Source organism: Apiotrichum porosum, assembly GCF_003942205.1.
Source record: "Apiotrichum porosum strain DSM 27194 chromosome Unknown scaffold_8, whole genome shotgun sequence".
In the NCBI taxonomy this organism is placed as follows: domain Eukaryota; kingdom Fungi; phylum Basidiomycota; class Tremellomycetes; order Trichosporonales; family Trichosporonaceae; genus Apiotrichum; species Apiotrichum porosum.
In genome coordinates, this window is record NW_021167115.1 from 621,828 (window position 1) to 643,781 (window position 21,954).

At 58.8% G+C, this 21,954-nt stretch overlaps 6 protein-coding genes across 6 annotated transcripts; 2 read left to right on the forward strand and 4 right to left on the reverse strand.

Annotated features, from left to right (window-relative positions):
- Positions 1–43: 43 nt before the first annotated feature.
- Positions 44–1,772, reverse strand: EHS24_009002 (uncharacterized protein; the record flags this gene model as incomplete). The annotated part of the gene is made up of 7 exons (XM_028624299.1): positions 44–517; positions 565–758; positions 808–911; positions 952–1,114; positions 1,171–1,443; positions 1,494–1,593; positions 1,644–1,772. 7 exons carry the CDS (start codon positions 1,770–1,772, stop codon positions 44–46), a joined length of 1,437 nt encoding a protein of 478 aa, XP_028475371.1.
- Positions 1,773–6,496: 4,724 nt separating this feature from the next.
- Positions 6,497–7,883, forward strand: EHS24_009003 (uncharacterized protein; the record flags this gene model as incomplete). The annotated part of the gene is made up of 2 exons (XM_028624300.1): positions 6,497–7,150; positions 7,242–7,883. 2 exons carry the CDS (start codon positions 6,497–6,499, stop codon positions 7,881–7,883), a joined length of 1,296 nt encoding a protein of 431 aa, XP_028475372.1.
- Positions 7,884–11,408: 3,525 nt separating this feature from the next.
- EHS24_009004 (uncharacterized protein) lies at positions 11,409–14,508 on the reverse strand (the record flags this gene model as incomplete). Its single annotated transcript, XM_028624301.1, has 7 exons — positions 11,409–11,456; positions 11,546–11,729; positions 11,787–11,860; positions 11,908–13,173; positions 13,199–14,057; positions 14,155–14,220; positions 14,378–14,508. 7 exons carry the CDS (start codon positions 14,506–14,508, stop codon positions 11,409–11,411), a joined length of 2,628 nt encoding a protein of 875 aa, XP_028475373.1.
- A 948-nt stretch (positions 14,509–15,456) lies between these two features.
- RPS16 (40S ribosomal protein S16) lies at positions 15,457–16,089 on the reverse strand (the record flags this gene model as incomplete). Its single annotated transcript, XM_028624302.1, has 2 exons — positions 15,457–15,766; positions 15,977–16,089. The coding sequence occupies 2 exons, from the start codon at positions 16,087–16,089 to the stop codon at positions 15,457–15,459; spliced, it is 423 nt and encodes a 140-aa protein (XP_028475374.1).
- A 1,852-nt stretch (positions 16,090–17,941) lies between these two features.
- Positions 17,942–19,321, forward strand: YML6 (54S ribosomal protein, mitochondrial; the record flags this gene model as incomplete). Its single annotated transcript, XM_028624303.1, has 3 exons — positions 17,942–17,980; positions 18,105–18,315; positions 18,369–19,321. The coding sequence occupies 3 exons, from the start codon at positions 17,942–17,944 to the stop codon at positions 19,319–19,321; spliced, it is 1,203 nt and encodes a 400-aa protein (XP_028475375.1).
- Positions 19,322–19,479: 158 nt separating this feature from the next.
- Positions 19,480–21,713, reverse strand: EHS24_009007 (uncharacterized protein; the record flags this gene model as incomplete). Its single annotated transcript, XM_028624304.1, has 7 exons — positions 19,480–19,941; positions 19,981–20,080; positions 20,118–20,666; positions 20,703–20,814; positions 20,867–20,988; positions 21,297–21,460; positions 21,537–21,713. 7 exons carry the CDS (start codon positions 21,711–21,713, stop codon positions 19,480–19,482), a joined length of 1,686 nt encoding a protein of 561 aa, XP_028475376.1.
- Between the last annotated feature and the right edge of the window lie 241 nt (positions 21,714–21,954).

The following is a 21,954-nucleotide window of genomic DNA, read 5'->3' on the forward strand; positions in this document are numbered from 1 at the left end:
CTGTGCTGTACTGGTCTAAGATCACGACGCCACAGATACAAATCTACTCGAGCTTAAACTCGCGCTTGAGGGCACGGGCGAAACGCTGGACACCCTCCTCCATGTCCTCGAGCGTGGGGTTGGCAAAGCACAAGCGAAGGTATATACGCTTGGCCTCCTCCTCCTTGGTCCACTCCTTGCCGCCGGCCGACTTGAAGTAGCGGGACTGGGCGAGCAGCACGCGCTCGTCAATGGCCTGCTTGAACACGCGGTTGGAAATGTCCTCGGGCGACAATGTGGTAATCTCGGGGTGGGCCTCCGTCTTGAGGCGGACCCAGAGGAACATGCCGCCGCTGCCCTCAGGCCACTCGCACGTCGACTTGGGGAGGTACTTTTCAAAGAGGTTGATCATGAACAGGCAACGCTCCTTGTAAATGTTGGAGATGTAAGGCAGGTAGTTGTTCTCAAAGCCCTCGTGACTGCCCCATGCGCGGAGCACTGTGCTGATAGCTGCAATGCTGAAACCGGAAGGGCATTGCTGAGTGGGTCAGCTGTGCTCTCACTCTCCCGCAAGGTGAAACCCACTGTGCTGCACTCGGAGCGCATCATGACGCGGCTGACAAGCTCTGTGGGACCAGTGAGCCATCCACAGCGCGAGCCGGGGGCGACAATCTTGGAGAACGAGTCAAGACGGAGGACACGGCCGTCAACGTCCATGGAGAGGAAGGTGGGGATGATAGGCGAGTCGGCACCGTTGGGGCGGATCTGGAGGAAGCAGTCTGGAGTTGTTGTCAGCAATACGGCCACACGGCTGTCGAGAGCACTCACAAGGGTCGTCCTCAACGATGAGGAGGCTGTGCTTGCGGCATACAGCGTAGAGCTCGCGCTTGCGGTACTCGGGGGTGGTGCTTCCAGTAGGGTTCGAGCAGGTACTTGGCAGGTGAGTATGAGCGACGGCCACACGAAACCTACGGAACCATGAGGACCATACGGGGCTTGCGCGAACCGCGCTTCTCCTCGTCCCAGTTTTCCATAACCTCGTCAAGAGCAGTGGGGTCGATACCGTCGTTGTCCATGGTCACACCGACGCACGAGATGCCCATGGTCTCGGCGGTGGTGAGGGTACCGGGGTAGGCTGTCCAGAGTCAGACGACGCTATCACAGATCACATGCGAAAAAAAAGTCACTCACCAAACTCCTCGACAAGCAGAGAGTCGCCGCGGTTGCACAGCGTGCGGAAGATGCCGTCGACAGCATCAGTGTTGCCAGCCGTGTTGAGGACGTCCCAGTTCTCGTTGGGGGGGTTGTGGATGCGGCGGACGTGCTCCTTGAGCCACTTGACAAAGTGGTGGGCACCGTAGGGCGAGCCGTACTGCAGCTCGGTCGAGAGGTGCGACGACAGCGCCTCGCCCTTGAGCGGCGCAGTGTAGGGAGCCTGAGGGAGGAGCTGCTCGGGGGTAGACACTGTGAGGCAAGTGAGCATGCAAGCACACGAGTCTGCCATAACAACACACCTCCGTAGCCGGGGACAAAGGCCGACGACTTGGCGAACGGGACGCTCAGAGTCATGCCGTTGATAGGCCACGTCGAGGGATGAGGATAGCCACCGCCAAACTGTAGATCAGCTATCTGCCACTGCACATCGCACTGTTGATATGACGCACGCTGATCATTCCCGGAAGCTCAAAGTAGGGGCGAAGAGCCTTGAGCTCTGAGCGCACGCGGTGGACGGACTCGTAGCTGAGGTACTCGTCATAGTTGATCTTGACGGGCTTGGGGTCGATGGAGGGCATGCTGGGCAGGAAGAAAGGATGGGTGGTGGTGGTGGTGGGCGCAACCGTGTATCGGCGATCAAATATCTATATTTTGCGTCACTTCTAAGTGTCGACTCGGGGCCAAGAACCAAAGCGCTATCATGGATTTCGGCCAAGTGCGACGCGCTCCGCAGCTTTGGGCTGTCGGGTTGGGCCGATACTTCCACAATTCCGGCCACTCAGCGGCCAGAAAAGTGCCAGGCTGCGCATCAACTCGGACTTGGTGGGCTATTGCGCCGAAGGCTTCTATCGGTCTCTTTTGTCGCGTGGCTATCGCGCCTTTCTTGATTTTGTCCTTGAACAGGCGTGCTCAGTTGTCTGGACGCCTTTATTTACCAAGAAGGGGCAGTCAGTCGAATCTTTGCTGGACAGGGCAAGAGGCTCTGCGTAGACTGGTGGGGTTCAAAGCGGACTTGTTGGCAGGACACGATAATGGCACCTCGTTGGTGATGCCGTACATCTACGTGATCGATGGTGCGACACGACGCGAAACCCCTTTTCTGGTGCGGTCTTACTTGTCCGCTGCGATCAGATAGGTGGGCCTGGATAGAACTTCTGCACCCGTAGTCAAAGGTCAGCAAGCATACGACGTGATGGGGTCCATGCAGTCAGATTCTGGGGGATAGTAGCCGGAACATGAATCATTTATGCCTCGCGGTCGTCTCGCTAGAACTAGATCCTCCTACCCAGTTGTTTATACGCAAACCCCATGCTGCCTGAAGAATGAATTGACAGTGGGAATGAAAGAGAACAGTGGGAATGAAGAAGCAGCAGTGGGAATACGCCAACGCCCAGTGGGAATACGGCGCCACTTACGGTCAGTCACCGTAAGGCTTTGCATTATCGACGCCGCGAATGAAGTATGACGACTGGGGCTGAAAGCCACACCGACACGAAAACCCCCCAACTTGCGGTCGAGACTCTCAGCGAAAGCGGGGGACGTGTTGCAAGGGGACCAGGGGAGATTAACGGGGAGAGGCAAACTGAATTGGATCGCAAATGAACAGCATTGCCGTCGACATCCACAATGACGCACTCCCAACCTTCGTTGTCCTCTACAGGCAGACGTGTCGAGTTCCACTGCACAGGGGCAGATGCATACCATTACGGCATGAGGACCTAGGAGGAGATGCCTCCGCGTGCGTCCAAGGCCTCGGATCCATATTGAGACTCGGCGATAGGGACGAAAAACACAAGTAGTGGTTTACGTACGACCTCTCAATCGCTCCGTTACGAGAGCTCACGCTTCATGCACGAGTTTTGAGGCATCCCTGACAAGCTTGCGATGTACTGGGGGGGTGGGGCCAGCGTGCTCCCGCCCACCCCATTAGCAACAGGCTCGTCCCGTCCAACACAAAATTGCAACCAATGGCGCTTGGGGGGAGGGGGGCCTGGGGCTGGGTCCTGCGCGGGGCCTGTCACGGTCATCAGGGTTCTGGCAGCCTCTCTCGAGACTCGTGTGGGGTCGGTGGGGGACCCGGGTGGCACACAGCACGTCAGCAGAGGATACGTCAGTTCAGCCCAACCCAACAGCCTAGCACGAAGCACGAGCGGGCCAGGCTTCTTGTAGGCGCAGGTGTCTCGATTATGGGCTGAATGGAGCTCACGAATGATTATTCTCGACTGTTTTACTGCCATGGCCTCCGTTTAATTGGGTTTGTAATATTTACATGTCACATGTAGTCAAGCACAACGCAACCACGCACAGCACAGCGTTGATGAATTTAGTACAAGCCACACACAACGATGGCTTGACCGCATAAAAAGACTGGGTCACGAATGCCCACGAAGTCCAGTCCAGACCTGTTCCATTCAATCCTTTTTTTCCTTTTCTGCATTCTGTAAGGACACGCTGGTCCGACACTCCCGGGACAACGGCCCTCAGATGAGGCGGCGGCGCCACGTCAGCCTGTGGGACATGTCAACGACTGTCTTCAGGCTCAGGCGTATGAGCGCAACAGCGCAACGGGTGCGCCATCCTTAACTCGAGCAAGGGCAAAAGTGTCTGTGCACGCTGAAGGTTGGTCGGCGCCGCCACTTTTGTAGAAGTTGCATTTTCAACTTTTGGGTGACAAATTCGCCCAGACAAAGCCCTCCAAAGCTCCAAACCCACGCCCAAGCGCAGTGCCGTGCAACACGTATGCGAACGAGCCATGCGTCAAGTGTCCTGAGCGGCGCCATTGTGGAGTGCACAGAGCAGCCCAGCGGCCAGCGGCCAGCGGGTCTCTCTCTGGATCTCTGTCCCTCTCCCTACGTCGTTCTCTCTCGTTAGCACTGCCTGAATTCACGTGAGTAGGATGGTGCCTGCAGGGCCACATCACACGTACAGAGTCGAGGACATACGAACTCCATTTTCTGTCCCTGGTAACGCTTTTTGACCGTCCTTGCCCCCCCCCCCTCCTCCCCCGCCCTTGCTCCAGCGTTGGCCAGGCCGCGCATGATACGCTTTTGTGCGTCCTGGATTTTTATGGCCAGATGGCCAGATATAAGATGCAGATGCAGATGAGGGTGTAGGTGGCGTCGGGAGGCGCCGTAAACAAACCCAGCACAGGATGTGGTGGTAAAATGGGCTGTGCAGGCTACCGTACTACAGTACTACAGGTGAAAGTGTGATCCCAGTTGGGTTTGCTGCTGCTGTTCGGGGCGCCCACTGATTCACTGAATGTGAGCCTGGATGCGAATGGGGCTTTCTGGTTGTTCTGTTGATCTGTTGCAGGATCCCATGGTTGACCCTCCCCGCACCCTTCAACAACACGTCACTGTCGGCGTGGGGCCACGGGTAGCCGAGACCATGTTGCAATGGTCCGTCCGTGCATTCCCCCTATCGCATTACGCACTGATAGACTGAGTGGCGCTGCGGTCTCTCAGCGACTGCGATTGCTTGTTCGTTCAGCGTCATGCTCATGCGAGCGAAGATACGGCCAGTGACGCCCACCACTCTGCGGCGACCTGCCCCGCGGAGTCCGGGGCCTGGGACCACAAGCACGCGTTTCCAGAAGCTGCGGTTCCATATTGAAACGCTCTTACGACGCGCCGGTCCCGTTGCGGTGAGAATCCTAGTTGGGGGGGCCTCTAGTCCTCTGCAACCCTTGATTGCAGCGTGGAGTGACCAAAATGGGGGGAGAGGGAGATGGGGTGGGTGGGTGGGGGATTAGCTAGTACTCGCGACCCTTTGGGAAGGCCATGCTACTTGATGCTTTTGTCCGGCTGTTCGCGGCTCACTTTGCGCAATCAAACCAAAGCTACGAGTATAGAGCCATTCACTGATCACTGACGCTCGGAGGAGCGACACCATGTGTGCGGTGTCGAGCGTCAAGAGAGCGTGGAAGCCATGGGCCCCCGGTCGAGAGATTGATGAAAATGATCGCTTAACCTGGGGTGACCAGGGACGGGGTGAGACAAACGACCACGCTTTCGTTCTCTGCCCATGACTGCATGACTGCAATATACCCCCTGGACACCACCCTGAGCAAAGGCAAAGTGCAAAGGCTCTCTCAGCACACCCAGAGAGCCCAAGCTGGCCGTGCACACCACAGCGGGCCGTGGCTCTCCTTGGCCTGAGCTGACGATCACGCCGCTTACGTCGGCCAACCCTCTCCATGACGGCGCGTTCACCCACTACTGACGTTGGTGATTTTAAACTTGGCGGCCCAATTCAGGGGCAGGGTGGTGCCCGAGAGAGCCAGAAAAGCAAGGCCAAGAGCATCAACCTCTTTCCTTTGGCACACGTTTGCTCTCTCCTTTTGCGGCTGCAGGAGGGAGATCGCGGGCGGTCGGGGGGCGTGGGGTCAGCACAGAGAGAGCGAGCAGTGGCCGTGGTTGGGCGGGCAGAGAGGTGTGAACACCCCCCCCGTGGTATGTCGTGTCCTTGGCGCGTGTGCGTACTTCTTTCCGTGTCGTGGCGTGCGGCCGTGGGGTAAGCGGGGAGGTCGATGCTCCTGTAGACAAAGGCTCTCTGGCGGGCTGCCTGAACCCACCACACACCCGCGTTTCTCGCTCTGCCAGCCCGCGCCTCCTTGGGCCTTCTGGCGGCCTGAATGCTGCCCTCCACCCACCCACCCACGGGTGGCACCGAGTTGGGGGCGACAAAGCCAAAGCCACATACCATCCTCGTGGGCGCCACTGTTGACGGCATGCTTGCTGGCCAGGGGCAGGGAACGCGAACGAGAGAGGTGAGCAAATGAGCAAGTCAAACGACGACGCTTAAGGATGAGACACTCGTAGGGAACGCACACTGCCCGCTGGTTCAGGAGCCACACCTCGCTGCGTTTTCTCGAGGGGAGGACCGCGGCAGAACACCCACAGTAATCAAAATGTGTGCGCGATCCCTGTTTGGGACTTCTCTCGCAAGACAGCCAGCAGGCAGCAGCAGCAGCTAGAGTGCGCGTGCGCGCGCTCGCGCATCTTCCTTGTACATAACAGATGCCTGCTCAGCTCATGGCTAGCTTTGCCTTCCCCCCTCCCCAACCCACCTTGTACGTTTTGGCGATTGCTCATACTGTCGGAACACTTGTTGTGTCTTTTCGACTGTCGAGCCAGTAATCAAACAAACGCCTCCCCCCCCCCCCCCCGATCACCCAAACGAAAGCGATTCGGACAAGAGCCACCCAACCCACCGCCGCACTAGCGTGATATCAGAGCGCCAGGTGATCCCAGTCAAGAGCAGTCACTCCCACCCAACACACATCCACACACAGGCCATGATGGCTACTCACCCGTATCCTTCCTCTTCCCAATTCTCTGTCGGCATGGCTCCCAACCAAGGACCTTCACGCAACGGCTACCGCCTGCCCCAAGCTGCCCAAGGCCAGATGCCGGCGACGCAGTACGCATACCCCACTCCCCACCAGCCAAACATGTACCTCCAGCCAGACGTCAACCAGTACGGCCTCGTCACCCCTCCCACCAACACCCCTGCCCAGTTCGGCTCCCCTCTCATCGCCAACGGTGGCTACGCACCTCTTCCAGGCGGTACGCCTTCCAGCCAGTGGTCAATCAACGCACTCGCTCTTTCATCCGTCGGAGCTACCGATTCCTCACTGGCTTACGGCTATGCGCCTTCCCCACTCATGGGCCAGGACCCATCCTGCGCTGCACCTGGTGAGGTCTTTACTGGCGGCATGCACCACCACCACAACCACCACCACGGCGCCGTCGAGGGTCTCGGATTCCCGCACAGCGCCATGGCACACGCTCACCACGCCCCGCCTTCCATGTACCGCGGCGGGCCCGGCATGGGCATGAAGTCTCACCACGGCCACCTGATCCTCGGCGCCGACGGTCAGCCAACTACCGAGATTAAGAAGCGTTCGCGCACCGCGCAGGCCTGTGAGCGCTGTCGCATCCGCAAGGCGAGGGTGAGTACTAGACGACACCCCCCCGGGCGGCGTACAGGCATGCGCCGGCGATCGAAGACATTGAGTTGAGTGGCTGACCACCTATTTCCAGTGCTTCGGAGGAAACCCTTGCAACCGCTGCACCAAGCGCAGGTTCGTGTGCGAGTTCTCCACTGCTGTCCGCCAGCGTGGACCAAACAAGCCCCAAGCTGGAACCTCTACTGCCGGTTCCAACTCGAATGACCCAGGTTCCGTCTCGTCGTCGGCCTCTGGCCATGCAACCAAGAGCCCTGCGTCCCCACCCAAGGCGATCCGCCGCCACAGCCTGCCTGAAGGGTCGAACCCTGCAGCCTACTCCGCAAAGACGTACTCGGCCAACGACGTGACGAACCTGGCAGCCGTTGAGGAGGGTGTTGCATACTCGCTGCCGTCGTCGACTGTGATCCCTCACCTGCCAACCCCTACAGGCGGCGAGTATCTTGCGGTGCCCCAGGCAAACGGTTTGCGCTCAGGCGACTCGTCCGTGTACTCGGCCCAGTACCGCTCGCCACTGTTTGCGGCGCACCGCTCCGACTCGCTGGACAGCGCGTCGGCTCCTACGACTGGCTCGTCGGCCGACTACCCTTACACCCCGATCTCGCCAGCCACGGCCTTTTCACCCACCCTCGGCATGACCCCCACCGTCGGTGGCATGTATCCCAACACGGTCCCCGCGCCTGCAGGTGCCGACGAGCAGTCGTACTACGCGGCCTAAGTGGACATTGAGGACGCGTTCGGCTCTGCACATGCCGTTATTGCCCTCGTTTCGTCTGTGCTGCGTGAAAAGTCGTCCCCATGGCTGGCCAATTCGAACGCGTTGTTCCCGCGATCCTCACCCTCCCCGCACGCCGCCACTACTCCCCATTCCCCCCACCAGCCTCCAGTCCAGCTTCTCTCGTTCCACGCACGTTAGTCTCCGTTGTCGTGATACCTCCCGTCTCCCTGTTTCCTGTTCTCGACTCTTCGCAGACTCCATTTCTGGCATTTAACACACATTTTACATTGAACTATGTCGACCGCCCCTTTTCACCTGTTTTGGTGGTTCTCTTTTCGATCTCAACATTTGACCCCCCGCCTATGTACATCCTTTGTCGCATCGGCTGCAGTGTTATCCCAGCCTTTCGTACAGTGTAGTTTATCCCCATATGCAAACGCACGCAGCCTATAATTCATGCGTTGTGTGACATGGGCCTGTTCCAATCGATCCCCTCTCGGGGCCGCCGTTCATGTGTCGTCATGTTCGTGTCGGAACCGTGTCTTCCCATCCCCTTTTCCCATTCCAGCAGCTCCACAGTCCAGATGCGTGACTCGGCTGTCGGTTTCTGGGTCTGTCACTCTCGACACAGGTTGACATAGGTCATCTTCCCTCATCGGCCGGCCCGTGTCGCACCTTTGGTGTGTTTCGGCTTGGTTAGTGACACGGCGACGTTAGGTTCCACATTTTACGCCAGTCACCATGACACGTCGGGTACTCTTTGCGTCCACACTACACCACACCTGCACTCTTGAGGCCAAAAAATGCAAGGTACGCCCATGCCGTCCCGCGACGTGAAAGGGTTCCCACTACTGGCCCCTCGTTCATTCCCATCCTCCATTCCCGTTCCCATGGCCACTTACCCCGTCTATAGCAACACCGATCCCGTAGCTGTCACGCATTCATGCTAGTAATGCGTTCTAGTGTTTTACCATTGTCTTGCGTACTTCGTACAACTCAAAAAAGTGAGCACGCTTGCTGCAATTCTCACACGAAAGAACACGAGATCTTGGCAAGCTTGATTTTGGAGTGTCGAACATGCCACGCAGCCCACTCATTTGCCTCCCGATCGTGTCCCGGCCAGGACCTTGTTGCACGTCGCGCCACGCGGTATGGCGGACAATCGGCGGAGATGGAGGCCGTCCGCTTTTGCACATGCCTCCTCACACCTTGGAAATGATCACGATCGATAATAGCTCAACTATAGATCTAGTATAGCCTGGATCTATTACACGTTCCACCCCGTCCATGTTCCACGTTCCACCATCCACCATGTGGACCATGCCATCTCCCAAGCTGTTTGACATACCATGACCACGCGTGCACGCTGGCGCTTACATAGCTCGGATGCGATTTACTCCACTGCCCACTTTTAACATTCCACAGTAATCTGAACTCTCCACCACCCGTTTGGGAGCTTCCCGAGCGGCACAAACGGCGCACATGTCACCGTTGTCAGGCGTGGAGGCGTTCTGCTCCCCCCCCCCCCCCCCCTCGTGTATCCGCTGTTTGCGGGACCTAAGGGATACTCAACTTCCAAACGTGTTACGATTACGACCATGTTTGATCGCTTGCCCACACAACCGACGCGGGTTTTCTAGACTGGGTTTAAATATTACTTCCGAGCAGAGAGGCTTTCCCTGTATGCGTGGTGTGAGATGTCTGACCAAGGCGATGGAAGCGACCGTGCCGCCGCGGCTGTCAAGGGAGCCTAGCCTACACGGCCTACATGGGGCTCTCCGGCTACCCAGAAAAACAAATAAACAGGAAAAAACACACAACGTCCAGCGACAGAAAGTCCACGCCAAAGGACCCGCATGTATATGGCGGATGTCACGGCGCGGGCGCCACGAAGCCACGGTTGGTGCCACTTGCGAAGGGATCACCGTCTCGGCAACTCGGTGCACACCTCCTCGACCGAGCCGAGCCGCGGCACGTCGTAGATGGCAGACACACTCCGGTTAGCGACACGTCCCACGCCGCTTTGGCCACCCTCTACAGAGAGAGAGAGTGCGCACGAACGAGGCCAACGGCGTCGCCGATGCCGTACACAGTAAAGATTGCGAGATCCTTGATTTTCTGACGTGAACGTTGGCAGCCCAACAGTGGCGTTTCGGGTGTGGGTCCTTGAAAGAACGCCTGCCCCTCATATCACGTTATGAAATTCGTACGCGCAGTGCCGTACATGCGAGACGGCGGCCTGTCGCACCGACTTGCCCCGTTTGGCCGTGTGCAGCGTGGCCTAGCCCACCTGCCACCTGCGACACCCTCTCGGTCTCGGCATCTGCGTCGGCGGTGGACCCATCAGAAGATCTGCGAGACGCTATACTCCCTCTACAACTGCTCCGCTGACGTTTGGACGACGTACATGGCGTGAACTCTAGGAGAGTTTTCCATCCCAAGGAACAAGGGACGCCGATGGAGCAAACGACAACTGTCCGGGGGACCTGCCAGCTGCTGCGCCAACTCACTCCAAAAGCACGTGAACGCATCACATGACTCGAGTTCACTTCGCATAAAGATCCCAAGAAGACGGACAAAAAAAAGACGAGCGTCTCGTGACACTCGTTAACTGGCAATGCCGTGGTCCATGAACGCCGCTCCAAGGCCGTCTGCCGCCTCGTACTCGTACTCGAGTAGGCGTTGTGCCTCAACCTTGCCCCCAACCTTCCACCGGTGCGGACCGGAGAGGTGCAGTCTGGGCATTTACGTGTTGCGAGGGGACACAGAGCGCAAGGAGTGCGCACACACTCAAACACGTACATACTTCACGGCCACCTCGTTCGGGCACTTTTTGTGCCAAAATGCCTATATCGTGCCGTGTGCCGTCCCTCGGAGATTTGGTTAGCGTTGGACCGACGTGTGGACCGACGTGACACCCGGCCACTTGCTGATCACCAACGACGGTCCACTCGTCAACCTACAGTAGTACAAACGTTGGAGTTGGGTGCCCGAGCGAGACCTGGAGTGCGTATTGTTATTGAGATCCAGCCGACCCAGCCGAGGAGGTACGCAAGCCCACTCCAATCAATATGCGATGCGATGGGAGCGAACCCGATAGCAAAGAGTGGGAGTCGTTGGAGAGCAAAGAGTGGGAGTCGTTGGAGTCGTTGGAGTCGTTGGAGCACGTAGCGTTACATGGTGTAAGACTGGTTTGAGTTTGTGGTCAGTTCCCACCGTCCCCGCTGGATTCTGACCCTCGCAGGGACGTGCCAAGCAAAGGCAGTTGGGGGATGGGCGGGCTGTGATCGACTTGTGGTGTTGCCACTCTTTGCCTTTATGCCAACTGGTGACGAGATAGCACAACCATTTGAGGCAATGCACATGCATGGGGCGTCTCTTACTCTGCCTACCGACACACCAGTGTCTAGGCCTTTGGCTCCCGCTAGATTACACTTCACACACACCTTACACACCGATGCCTCTCGCGCTCGCACGTCTGGTCGTCTGGTCGTTACTGGTCGTCACCTCTCGATCCCCCCTTTCCTACTCAGTCTGCTCCCGAGCGACAGCAACGTCTCCATGGACGCGCACCTGTACGGCAGTGTCAGCGATCATATAAAAGGCACACGCCCATCGGTTTGCTGTGGTTGAAACAGGGCTCTTGCTGTTTTAAAACTCACCCTGTACAAACACGTAAAGTCACCGCCCCAGTTGGACTCGACGCGGAAGATGACAATTCCAGTGTCGATTCCATAGTCGGTAATCTCTGCGGGAACGGGGAACGTTTGGATGGGTGCGGACGAAGACGCGTCGTATGTGATCGTGGTGAGCAAGATGCGATCAGCGGTCTGGGGGATGCTTGATCTGAGAATGGTTAACGATATGCCCCCTGTGACAGCCTGAAGCACTGCAACCACTTACGCCTTCTGATCACCTCCGTTCGCGAGGTACTGCTGTGCCTTGGCCTGGTTCTCTTCGCCCTCGACGGTTGCCCACTGGCGCATCAGTAGTGTCCCTCCTTGGTACGCAGACAGAAACTTACGACCTCGATTTCCTTGGGAGCGGTAGACATGTCGAGGGCAAGTTCCATGGGTGCGTGCTCGACAGTGAGTGCCTTGACGACAACGCGTCGTGCCAGAAGAACACCAAGCTGTCCCTTGGGCCCGTTGAACGGCCAGCAGCTCCCGACGGCGTTGTCGGGGTGGAGGGCGGTCGCTGGCTGACGACCTTCAACGTTCTTGTCGCCCTTCATCCACTTGCTGAAGCGCGAAGGCTGCTGAAGGACGAGGGTGTCTGAAGTGGCCGATGGGATCACACGGCCGCCGGCCGTGAAGAGTGCATAGTCGGGGAGGGCGATCGTGTCCTTGCTGTACTTGAGCAAGGCGGCGTCGACGAGGGCCTGAAGAGTCGAGGTAATGTCCTGGCCCTTGGCGGTCTTGATCGTGACAGACGAGGGAGCGTGGGGGGCAGCAGGGTGGGCAACGGTACGGTCGCGCACAGCCTGGAGCTCATCGCGGAGGGTGCCGACCTGCTGCTCCACCAACTCGATAAACTCGTTGCGGCGAATAGCCACAAACTCGTTTGCGTGCTTTTGGAACAGCCTGTCTGCCAACTCGCTGAGCTTGTGCTCAGCTTCGTCCGAGCTGAATACTCCCTGCTTGGGCGTCTTGTGGCCGTCGCTGATCATGCGGCGAACAGTCGACTCGACCTCACCTTGGCCGACAAAGACCTTCTTCAGTTCGGCCCAGAAGAGGGGGTCGACAATGTCCTGGTTCTTACTATCGGTGCGGACGGGCATCCAGGTCGGGAGAATACGCTCGAGAGCTGACCTCAGGCGTCCGTCGTCGAGCGCGGCGCGCACATCGCGCTCGACAGCACCGACGCGAGTCTTGAGCTGCTGGATGTCGCGGTCGACGTTCTTGATCTCGCCGTCGTGCTTGGCGATGCGCGAGGTGACGTCGCTGAGCTCGCCCTTGAGCTGGCTGATCGTGTCGCGCATGTTGCGAACGTCACGGGAGTTCTCGCCAGTGCGGGCCTCAAAGGTACGGTGACCGTCGGCGACTGCCGACTCGAGACCGTGGACGCGGTCGTTGATGCCCAGCGCTGCCTTGTTGCCTGCGGCCTCGCGCGTGTCGGAAACAACTGACAGCTCGGAGAGGGCGTGCTCGATAGAGGTGAGACGGGCAACGAGCTCGTCCATTGACGAAGGAGGAGCAATTGGGGCATGGTAGGTCGGAGAGGAAGGCGTGACAGAGTAGAGCCAGACAACACGGAGGGCAAGGGCAAGGGCCACAAACGCGCCCACAACCTTCCAACCGCCGTTTTTTCCTGACCTTCTTCTGCACCTTGCGGCCCATTGAGTGCAGCGAGTTGAGGAGGTCGCCGACAAACTCGACGGCAGCACGGTTGCTCTCAGCGGCAGCCAAGGTGATGTTGGTCGCCATGACCCTTCCTGCAGTGGGCTCACGGGATCGGCGGTCCATGGGGTCTCGGCTGGCTCCGCGAATGTAGTTGCTGCCCACCGGAGTGGGGGAGCGGAGGCCGAGGCCATTGACAGGTGTCAACTCCACCATGGGCGTTGCCTGGCGCTGAAATCCATCTTCCTCCTCGTTGGCGCTATCGGCCTCGTTGTAGTTGACCGACTTGCGGTTGCGACGCTTGATTCCGAGCTCGCCAGTGCCGAGGTATCCCTTGCCCTTCTCTGCACGAGTTCCTCGGGTTGCCGAACGCCCTGCCAGTGCTCCAGAGGCGACCACTCCCGCGCCCCCGCCCTCATCAGAATCGTCGGCGTCCTCCTGCGGACGCCAGGGCATGTCTTCGGCTCTGGCATATTTCCGTTGACGCGGCAGAGCCTTCGGCTTGGATGAGGACGCCTGGGCGGCCTTGCTCCTGTCCACAATAGCGTCTTCCTCCCGGTACGAGTACGAGGCATCGCCCGACGAGTTGCCGAGCGAGGAGAACGAGGGGTTACCGCCATTCATGAAGCTGTCGTCGTCGTTCAGAGGTTCACGCAGGAAGAAGCTCACGGGCGAGACCGCCCGTGCGACATCTTGCAGCTTCTCGGCTGGTGACATTTCGCGGAACGGGCCCGGCGGGGGCGACAACAGGCCCGGTGAACGAAGAGGGGAGCGCATGCTGGAATGCGGCGGTCCTGATGGCGGGGGAGGGGAGTGATGAACCACCAGACTGCGCCTGATTGAAAGCGGCGGCAATGCTGAGTGATGGGTGTCAGCGACTTGGAAAGAGCAAACAACAAAAAAATAAAAGATCAGCCAGGGTGAACACTCACTTTACGCTGGTGTTTTGAATACCGTAGATGCTTGGGTCGAGGATGACACGTGAGCCGTTGAACGAGCTGTATTGGGGTGGCGCACGTATGGAGTGTAATTGTATCAGAGAAGGGACATGGAGGTTGGCATCAGCATCAGGAGCGAAGGATTAGACGGCGTTCAGTCCTGGCAGACCGACGAGCGGACGCGGACTGTGGACCTGAGACACATGTGACCACTCACCACGACGAATCATACTCGGCGTCGCGAGTCTGAGAGCGAGCACTCTTTCCGGTTACGCTACGTGCTGGCGATGCTCCAGTGAACTTGAGCGTAGTTGTAGAGCCGTTGGCCGTTCTGCGTGGGGGGGCCATGAGGTGTGACGACGGCGGCGCGGGCAAAAGCTAATACCGGTACAACGTGGTCTCAACACGTCAGGGCAACGGTGTTGTGGTGGGCGGAGGGCGGGAGGAGGTTGTGTTGTTTGTTTGTGGGTGTCACAAGGCGAGGGAAAGACTGGCAGAGCGAGTCTAGTAGAGGGAGATGAATATTTGGGGACAGTGGCGAGAAAGAGAGAGGGATGCACTCGAGGGAGAGAAGATGTTGAAGGGAACACGAAAGAGACGGTCTGTGCTGATGGCCCAACAAGTCAAAGGGGCAGGCCGGCGTTAGGTGTGGAGGCTGATGGGATGGGGGAACGCGTGGACGCCAGCAGGGATATGGGCGGCGGTGGGGGACTGTGATATATTGGCGAGGCGTAGTGATGGAGTAATGTACTCTGCGCTGCAATGTGGGCACAACACGCCGCACAGATATGAGAGAAGGAGGGGTGGTGATGATGAATGTTGCAGACACTGCAGGTGCCTAAATGACAAGAACCCCCAACCGCTCATGATGGCTGGTCGGCCCGTCCAGCGTGCTGGAAACATGAGCCGCCGACGCGACGACCCGCCCCGTCTGCCCCGGAAACAAAAGCCATTCTGCAATTCTCCACCCATCTGTTTCAACCGCACCCAGGAAGTTGGCAGCGTTCATTGTCTGCAGACGACGAACAATGCTGCCCCGCTTGCCATCAGTGTCTCCCCTCCGCAGTCTCCATCACACCACACATGTCTCGCTCTGACACACACACCCCCTTCGCGTCCTCAATGCACCCCTTCTTTTGCTTCTCAGTTTACAGTGCCAAAACCCAAATGCAGTGCAAAGTGCAGGTCATGATATACATACCCCAATGCTGCGATAAACACCCGCCACCTCGTAGCACGCTGTCGCGACCTTGGCAAGCAGAGTGCGCACGAGGTAAACGCCTCTGGGCGAGGTATTTAACGGTACGACTTCTGGCGGCGCGCACGGGCACCACGACCACCGAACTTCTTGGGCTCGGCGCGGCGGGGGTCGGCAACGAGGAGAGTACGGTCGTAGGCGATGAGGGTCTTCTTGAGCTCAAGGGCCGAGGCGGCGTCCTCGTTCTTGGCGTAGAAGGCAACAACACCCTTGGCGATAGCCTGACGGAGGGCGTAGAGCTGCGAGACGTGACCACCACCCTTGACGCGGAGGCGGATGTCGATGTTGGCGAGCTTCTCGGCACCGACAACAAGGATGGGCTCGTAAACCTTGTAACGAAGGAGGACGCTAGGAGGACCTGTCAGCACAGCGTCCACAAACAGTAGGGAAGATTGGATGGCGAGTCCCGTTTCTCTCTTTCTCCTCTCGATGCACGCAATCCCAGTGCCATCGCTCCTTTCCCTCCACCGGTTCTCAAGCCTCCATCGTTCCTCAAAACTTCCGGCCCCCAATCCTGGTCTCCCAATTCCAATCTTCCAATCCTTGCGCGATACTCACGGCTGCACGAGCGAGATGGGGGAGCCGTTAAGGCGAACGAGGCCGCGGCCGGGGGTGACGTGGGCCACCGCGGTGGCAGTCTTCTTCTTGCCGAAGGTCTGGACGGCCGACATTTTCTGTAAAGGGGGATAAATCCAAGCCGACACAAATGAGATAGGGAGAGGACGAGAAATGCGTAGGGTTTCGCGAAAGAAGCGACGGGACGAGCGATTCGAGGAGGATAGGCGAGAGAGGGAGGGGGAACAAGGTCACAAAACGGATCGAAAGTGCAGGAGACACCAAAATGTTGAGAGACCGCGAAATTCGACAGGTGCGCGCGAGAGGTTCAAGAAATCGAAGATGGATGGGTCGGCGAGGGGGATACCGTCAGCTCCGTATTCCGGCGGTTGTGTGCTCGTCGCTGTAGGCGGCTGCGTTGGCACTCACGATCTTGCTGTGGGAGACTTCAAGACGATGGCCAAACGATTCGACACACCACCACCCACCGAGCACCCGGCGGCCACAGTGCACACACCCAGGGGCGTCCCAAACGGCCGGTCGGCGTTACGGCGATATGTCACCGGCGGGCCCTGGCATCGCTCGGGCTTAACTCCGCAAGGGACGATCAGATGGATTGGTTGTACCGTGGGAGACCTGGCCGCACTGGTTCACGACAGCGCATGTCCCACTCATGAACGCATATGCATGGCGCCCAATGCAATGAATGCAGAATGGAGACGGAGGGCACGGAGGTGACGGTGGTGTAGGAGGGATATGGCGGTATGGACGGAGCCAGCAGTGGGCCAGCGCCAACGACGGACGGCCTTGATGGGAAGGTCTCAACTTGTAAACAACGCACCCATCTCCTGCATCTCCCTTGTTACTATTACTTCATTTTCGTGGCCCCGGACTCTCGCATACATGCGTCCACTTGTCAACTCGGGGTCCCTTCTATCCATCTTCCTACTTCCTACCAAGCCCTTGATCTTTAGCCCACATCCTTGTCTTGCACCATGTACAACGCCCTAGTCGCCATTACATGCCGTCCTCTCACCCAACCCGGCTCGCCTGCGGTGTCATTTGGAGCAACTCGGGCCTGTCGTGCCACCCATGGTCCCAGACCACGGCTCTACACAACCACATGGTGACCTGACCTGGTACTCTCCAACATGTCTTTGACCTCACTGGGTGCTGGTTGAGCTCCATCGATATGGGGAAGGTCCGAGCAACGGTGGCTGGGGACAAACGGAATAGCACTTCCCAGTCGTCTGAAGCGACCTTGTCCTTTACCAGTGGCAGCGCTGCAACCCAGTGTCTCTGTTGGGCAAACATGCTCAACAGCAGAGTGGGAGCTGGGGCAACCTGTATGAGCAGCCCTTCAGAAATTGCAATCCCGAAGTCCTCCTTACACACATGTCAGAGTTGGGGGGATGGCGATGTCTGTTGTTGGAGGGATCCTGTCCGTCAGCAGTGGTCGCACGTCCACAATGCTGCTTGTACGTCGTAACCTCGGTCTCTCTTACACATCCCAGCCGTTGTCATGTCCTTGGTACTGGCAGGCTGTCGATCTACAGTGCATCATACCGACTGCCTCCTGATATCGGACTCACGATTCTGGCCCACTTGCTCACCTGCCGTCTGAACGCTCGCGTGGCCGGTGGTCCATAACTGGCTGTCCATAACATTAGAGCTCCACAGGCCACATGACAGCTATTTGCTGCATTCGCAGCACGCGGCCGTCACGAGTTACACTGCCAGCCTATACTTGCTCCATTGCCCACCCACCCCATGCATAGTGTACTGGAGACTGGAGACGTCGCCAAGTGACCCACTCTGTCCGCCTCCACCCGGTGAAATGCTCCCGTCTGAGCACTGTCGGAGGCCATCTGAAAGTTGCGGACTGGCGCTATTTGCTCTCCGACCTCCGCCTCCCTCACAGCACACCCCACTCCGTCGCCGCGCCGACACTCCCGACCGCCGCGCACCATGAAGTCGGCCGCTCGCATGACCCCGTTGATGTCCCAGGTGTGTTTTTTTCCTGGACTCAATGAGCCTCGAGGAGCCGCCAAACGAAGTTGTCCAACCAACTTCGGCGCGGCCACGATGAGACTTGTGGACCAGTGCTGGTGTCCATTTGCTGACTGCCTAGGCGCTTCGCGCACCTGCCCGCCCCCTTGCTCGCGCTGCGCTTGCTGGCCCCAGCCGCCTTGCTGCCGTCGCCCCCGCGCGCGCTGCCTCGTCTGCCGCCGCTGCCGAGTCCAGCAAGTCCACCGAGTCGCCCGCCATTCCTCCTAACCTGGTGTTCGAGGACCTTGCCGGCTCAAGGAAAGAGGTGTCCGAGTCGCTGCTGACGCGTGGTGGTGAGTCGGCTGGACTATTCTTGTTTAGGAAGTCAGCTAACAACCACGTTAAGAGGTCCTGCACAGGAAGCCGTCCAACCCGTTCGAGCCCATCGAGCACCCACTGTCGTCGCTCGCTTCGCTCACCCCTACCGCGCCCATCAGCTCGGGCAAGGCCGTCCTCCTCCCTTCTGAAGTCTTTGGCAAGCCCATTCGCCGTGACATTCTCCACCGCAACGTTGTCTGGTACCTCTCGACCCTTCGTGCCGGTAACCAGAGCACCAAGACTCGTTCGACTGTCGCCTACTCGGGCCGCAAGCTCCTGCCTCAAAAGGGTACTGGTAGGGCGCGTGCCGGTGACGCTTCGTCGGGTACTCGTCGTGGTGGTGCGCCCATCTTTGCGCTGCACAACCGTGACTGGGCCCAGGACCTGCCCCGCAAGGTCCGCGACCTCGGTGTGCGTACCGCTCTGTCGTCCAAGCTCTCCTCCGGTCTCCTCCGCGTCGTCCGCAACCTCAACGAGGGCAAATGGGCCGGTACCAACGCCGCTCTGCGTGCCCTCGGCGATGGCTACCTCGCCCTTGCCCCCAAGAAGGTCAGCCCTGTCCCTGCTGTCGAGGAGGCAACCGCAACCGTCGAGGACGGTAGCGATGCGGCTGCCGTTCCCGAGGCCGCCGAGGAGGAGAAGGCGGAGCGTCTCTTCGTGCAGCGCTTCGGTCCCCGCGACAACCTGTCCATTCTCTTCATCCACGGCCCCAACAAGCCCGAGAACGAGATTGAGGAGTTCTGGCGTACCGTCCGCAACTCGAAGAACATCGAGGTCATCTCCACCGAGGACGTCGTCACCTACGACATTCTCAAGTACCGCTGGATCGTCCTCGAGGCTGGCGCCGTTGACGCCTTCTCGACCGAGTTCATCGAGTACGAGTTTGACGGCCCGGCCATTGCCGAGCTCGAGGCCCAGATGGCCGCTGCCGAGGCTGCCGAGGCCAAGCAGGCCGAGGAGAGCGGTCTCCAGGCCAACTAAAGCGTAGAGATCCCCCTGAGTCTTCCTGTCTGTCTTTAGGTCCAGATTTGCATAACACAACATATGGATTCCGGAAATGCACTTTGCAATACCCCTCTAAAGTGTGCTGGTTGTCTAAATTATACTGTCTGTTCTCGCTGGTACTAGATCGCGATGCGTTACCTGCTGCTGCTGACACGCGCATAGTCGCCAAAGGCCTCGGACTCGTCCTCCTCATCGTCGTCAGCCAGCGGCCGATGACTCTCCAGTTGCGGTGTCGTCTGCATGTGATGTGAGTTTGCGTTGAGATGCGCCTGGTCCTCCTCGTCGAGGGTTAACAAGAGACCACCGCGCTCGCCGTGGCTCTCCTTGATGCCACCAACACCCTTGCCGGCCTTCATGCTCTCATTGTCGTCCTCGTCGTCGCTGTCGTCGCTCACACTGCCAACTTCCCAGAGCACGTCCTGGCCCGGCTCAGGTGTGTCGGTACGCTTGGCTGCGTTGGCCGAGGTCGACGTGGAGGCACCGTCGGCCACGACATGGTCGCGCGGACGCAGTCGGACACCGGGGTCTTGGGGAGCAGCAGACTGCTGGTTCTGGTTGGCAGGGTCGTTGGCCGTAGACTTGGTCGAGAGGAGGACCTGGGAAGGGTTAGCACTTGTACGGATTTTGCAACTCACGACTCCAGCAATGAGGACAGCAATGGACAGGAAGACCGCAACGAGGGCCCAGGTGGCGTACGCGCCCGTCTGGTCGTAGAAGATGAGAGAGTTGACAAAGCTGATGGGTTAGAAGTGAACGAAAACCATTTACCCACCCAAATACAGTGTATCCGGCGTAAAACAGTGGCACAACAACAACGGTGTCGGCGCACTTGAGCGCTTTGTTCAGACAGATGATCTGAAGGACGGCAGTGATGATTGTGAGGAGCAGGGTAATGAGCGGACTGGGGTGCACGAGCGGGTGTCCCGGGTTCCAAAAGATCTTGACCACACCCTTTGTGAACACCAGACACATGCCCGCGAGAGAGCCGCCAGCAACGGCCCACGCCACACCCTCAAGCCACTGCACGCGCGCGTCGTCCGAACGAGCAAACATGCGCTCGAGGTAGGCGAGGACAGTGTACTCCATGGCCTTCCTGCGCGCGACAATACCCATGAACCGCTGCTTCCACTTGCCGACGGGGACCGTACGGCCGCCAGTGGTGGTGGGGAGACCGAGGGTGGGAGAGGGAAGAGGGGAGAACGAGTTGCGCGAGTACGACACCTTGGCGAGGAGGTCGGCCACAATGAAGGTTCCAAAGGTGAAGACGATCAAGAGGACAAAGTAGGAGATCCAAGAGCCGCGCGTCCACAGTCTGTTCAGTCTAATGGGTCAGTCGACGCTCACCCCACAAACCTACTCCTCAATCGGCAGGTCTTGCCTAAGGCCATGGTTGATGCTCGAAAACACCACAATGAGGATGACACCAAACACAATCAGTGCCGTTCCGCGGATATCCGACGTCGTCACCGCTACAGCCAATGTCAGTCCATTTTCCACGTTGCATCGCACGCGACCACTCACGTGTGCCAACAAGCCAGTACGCGAACATGAAGTTGAAGATGAGACTGCTGGCGCCCAGCGGCGCCACCCAGTCCGGGCGGAGGTACCGCAGTGCCAGTGGGGAGCCAAACACCTGCGACGCACTGTGCCGAGGTCAGCTCCAAACGGTCTGCGCCGGTCGACCCCAATGCAGTGAGTGAGTGGTGCCGGCTACGCGATGCACGGTCCACCGGCACGCGAGCACACCAGCGTACCCGCATGCTCTTTCGTTCATGCGTTCATCGTTCGGTGCTGTGCACCGTGCGGTCCAGGGGTGGACAGGAGGGGCGACGTTGTCTCCGAGACTTTTGCTGGCGGTGACCGGCGGCCGCGGAACGGCGTTGCTTGGGGCTTGGCCGCCGCAACGGCATTTCCGGACATCACCACGCCAGCCAATCGTCCCATAACTCACATGTAGATGCCCATGCCGGCGAGCCACAGTGGACGGAGATACTCCTTTCCTCGCTCGCGCTTTGGAATGGCCTGCTGTTGCTGGTGGTCGAGCTTGGTGATATTCAGGCCGAGGGCGTTTAGCACGGACGCGCCGAGGACGATGAGGAGGCCGAGGATTGTGTTCTGCGCCCGGAGTCAGCCTCAATACGACAGAGACCTTCATGCTGCGCAGCAGTACAGCATGGCAACCATAACTCACGACCACATAGTTGCCCTCAGAGTAGACCTCGTCGGGCGGTGTGGGAGGGATGGTAATCGGGCTGGTGTCGTTTAAAACAGCGCCAGGTAATTCGTCGATGGCAGTTGTGACGGCCTCCCACGCAGTGCTAGTCGCGGTGGCGAGCACGTCAAGTGCGGTGGACAATGGCGTGTCCATTATGCTGTGTATGTCTCCTATCTCTGCAATAGAAGGTGGCAGAGTAGTGGAATAGTTTGTGAATGAGAGGAGAGACACCAGAACAGTTGGGCGGCGAATTCTGAATTAGGGGAGGGATCGTGTGGCCACCCATCAAAGCTCAGGCACAGCGGACGTCATCGTCCAACCCAAGGAGACCACAACGGGCAACAGAACCAGACAACGAGAATGGTTTGGTTGCAACAGTGGCTGTGCATGAAGC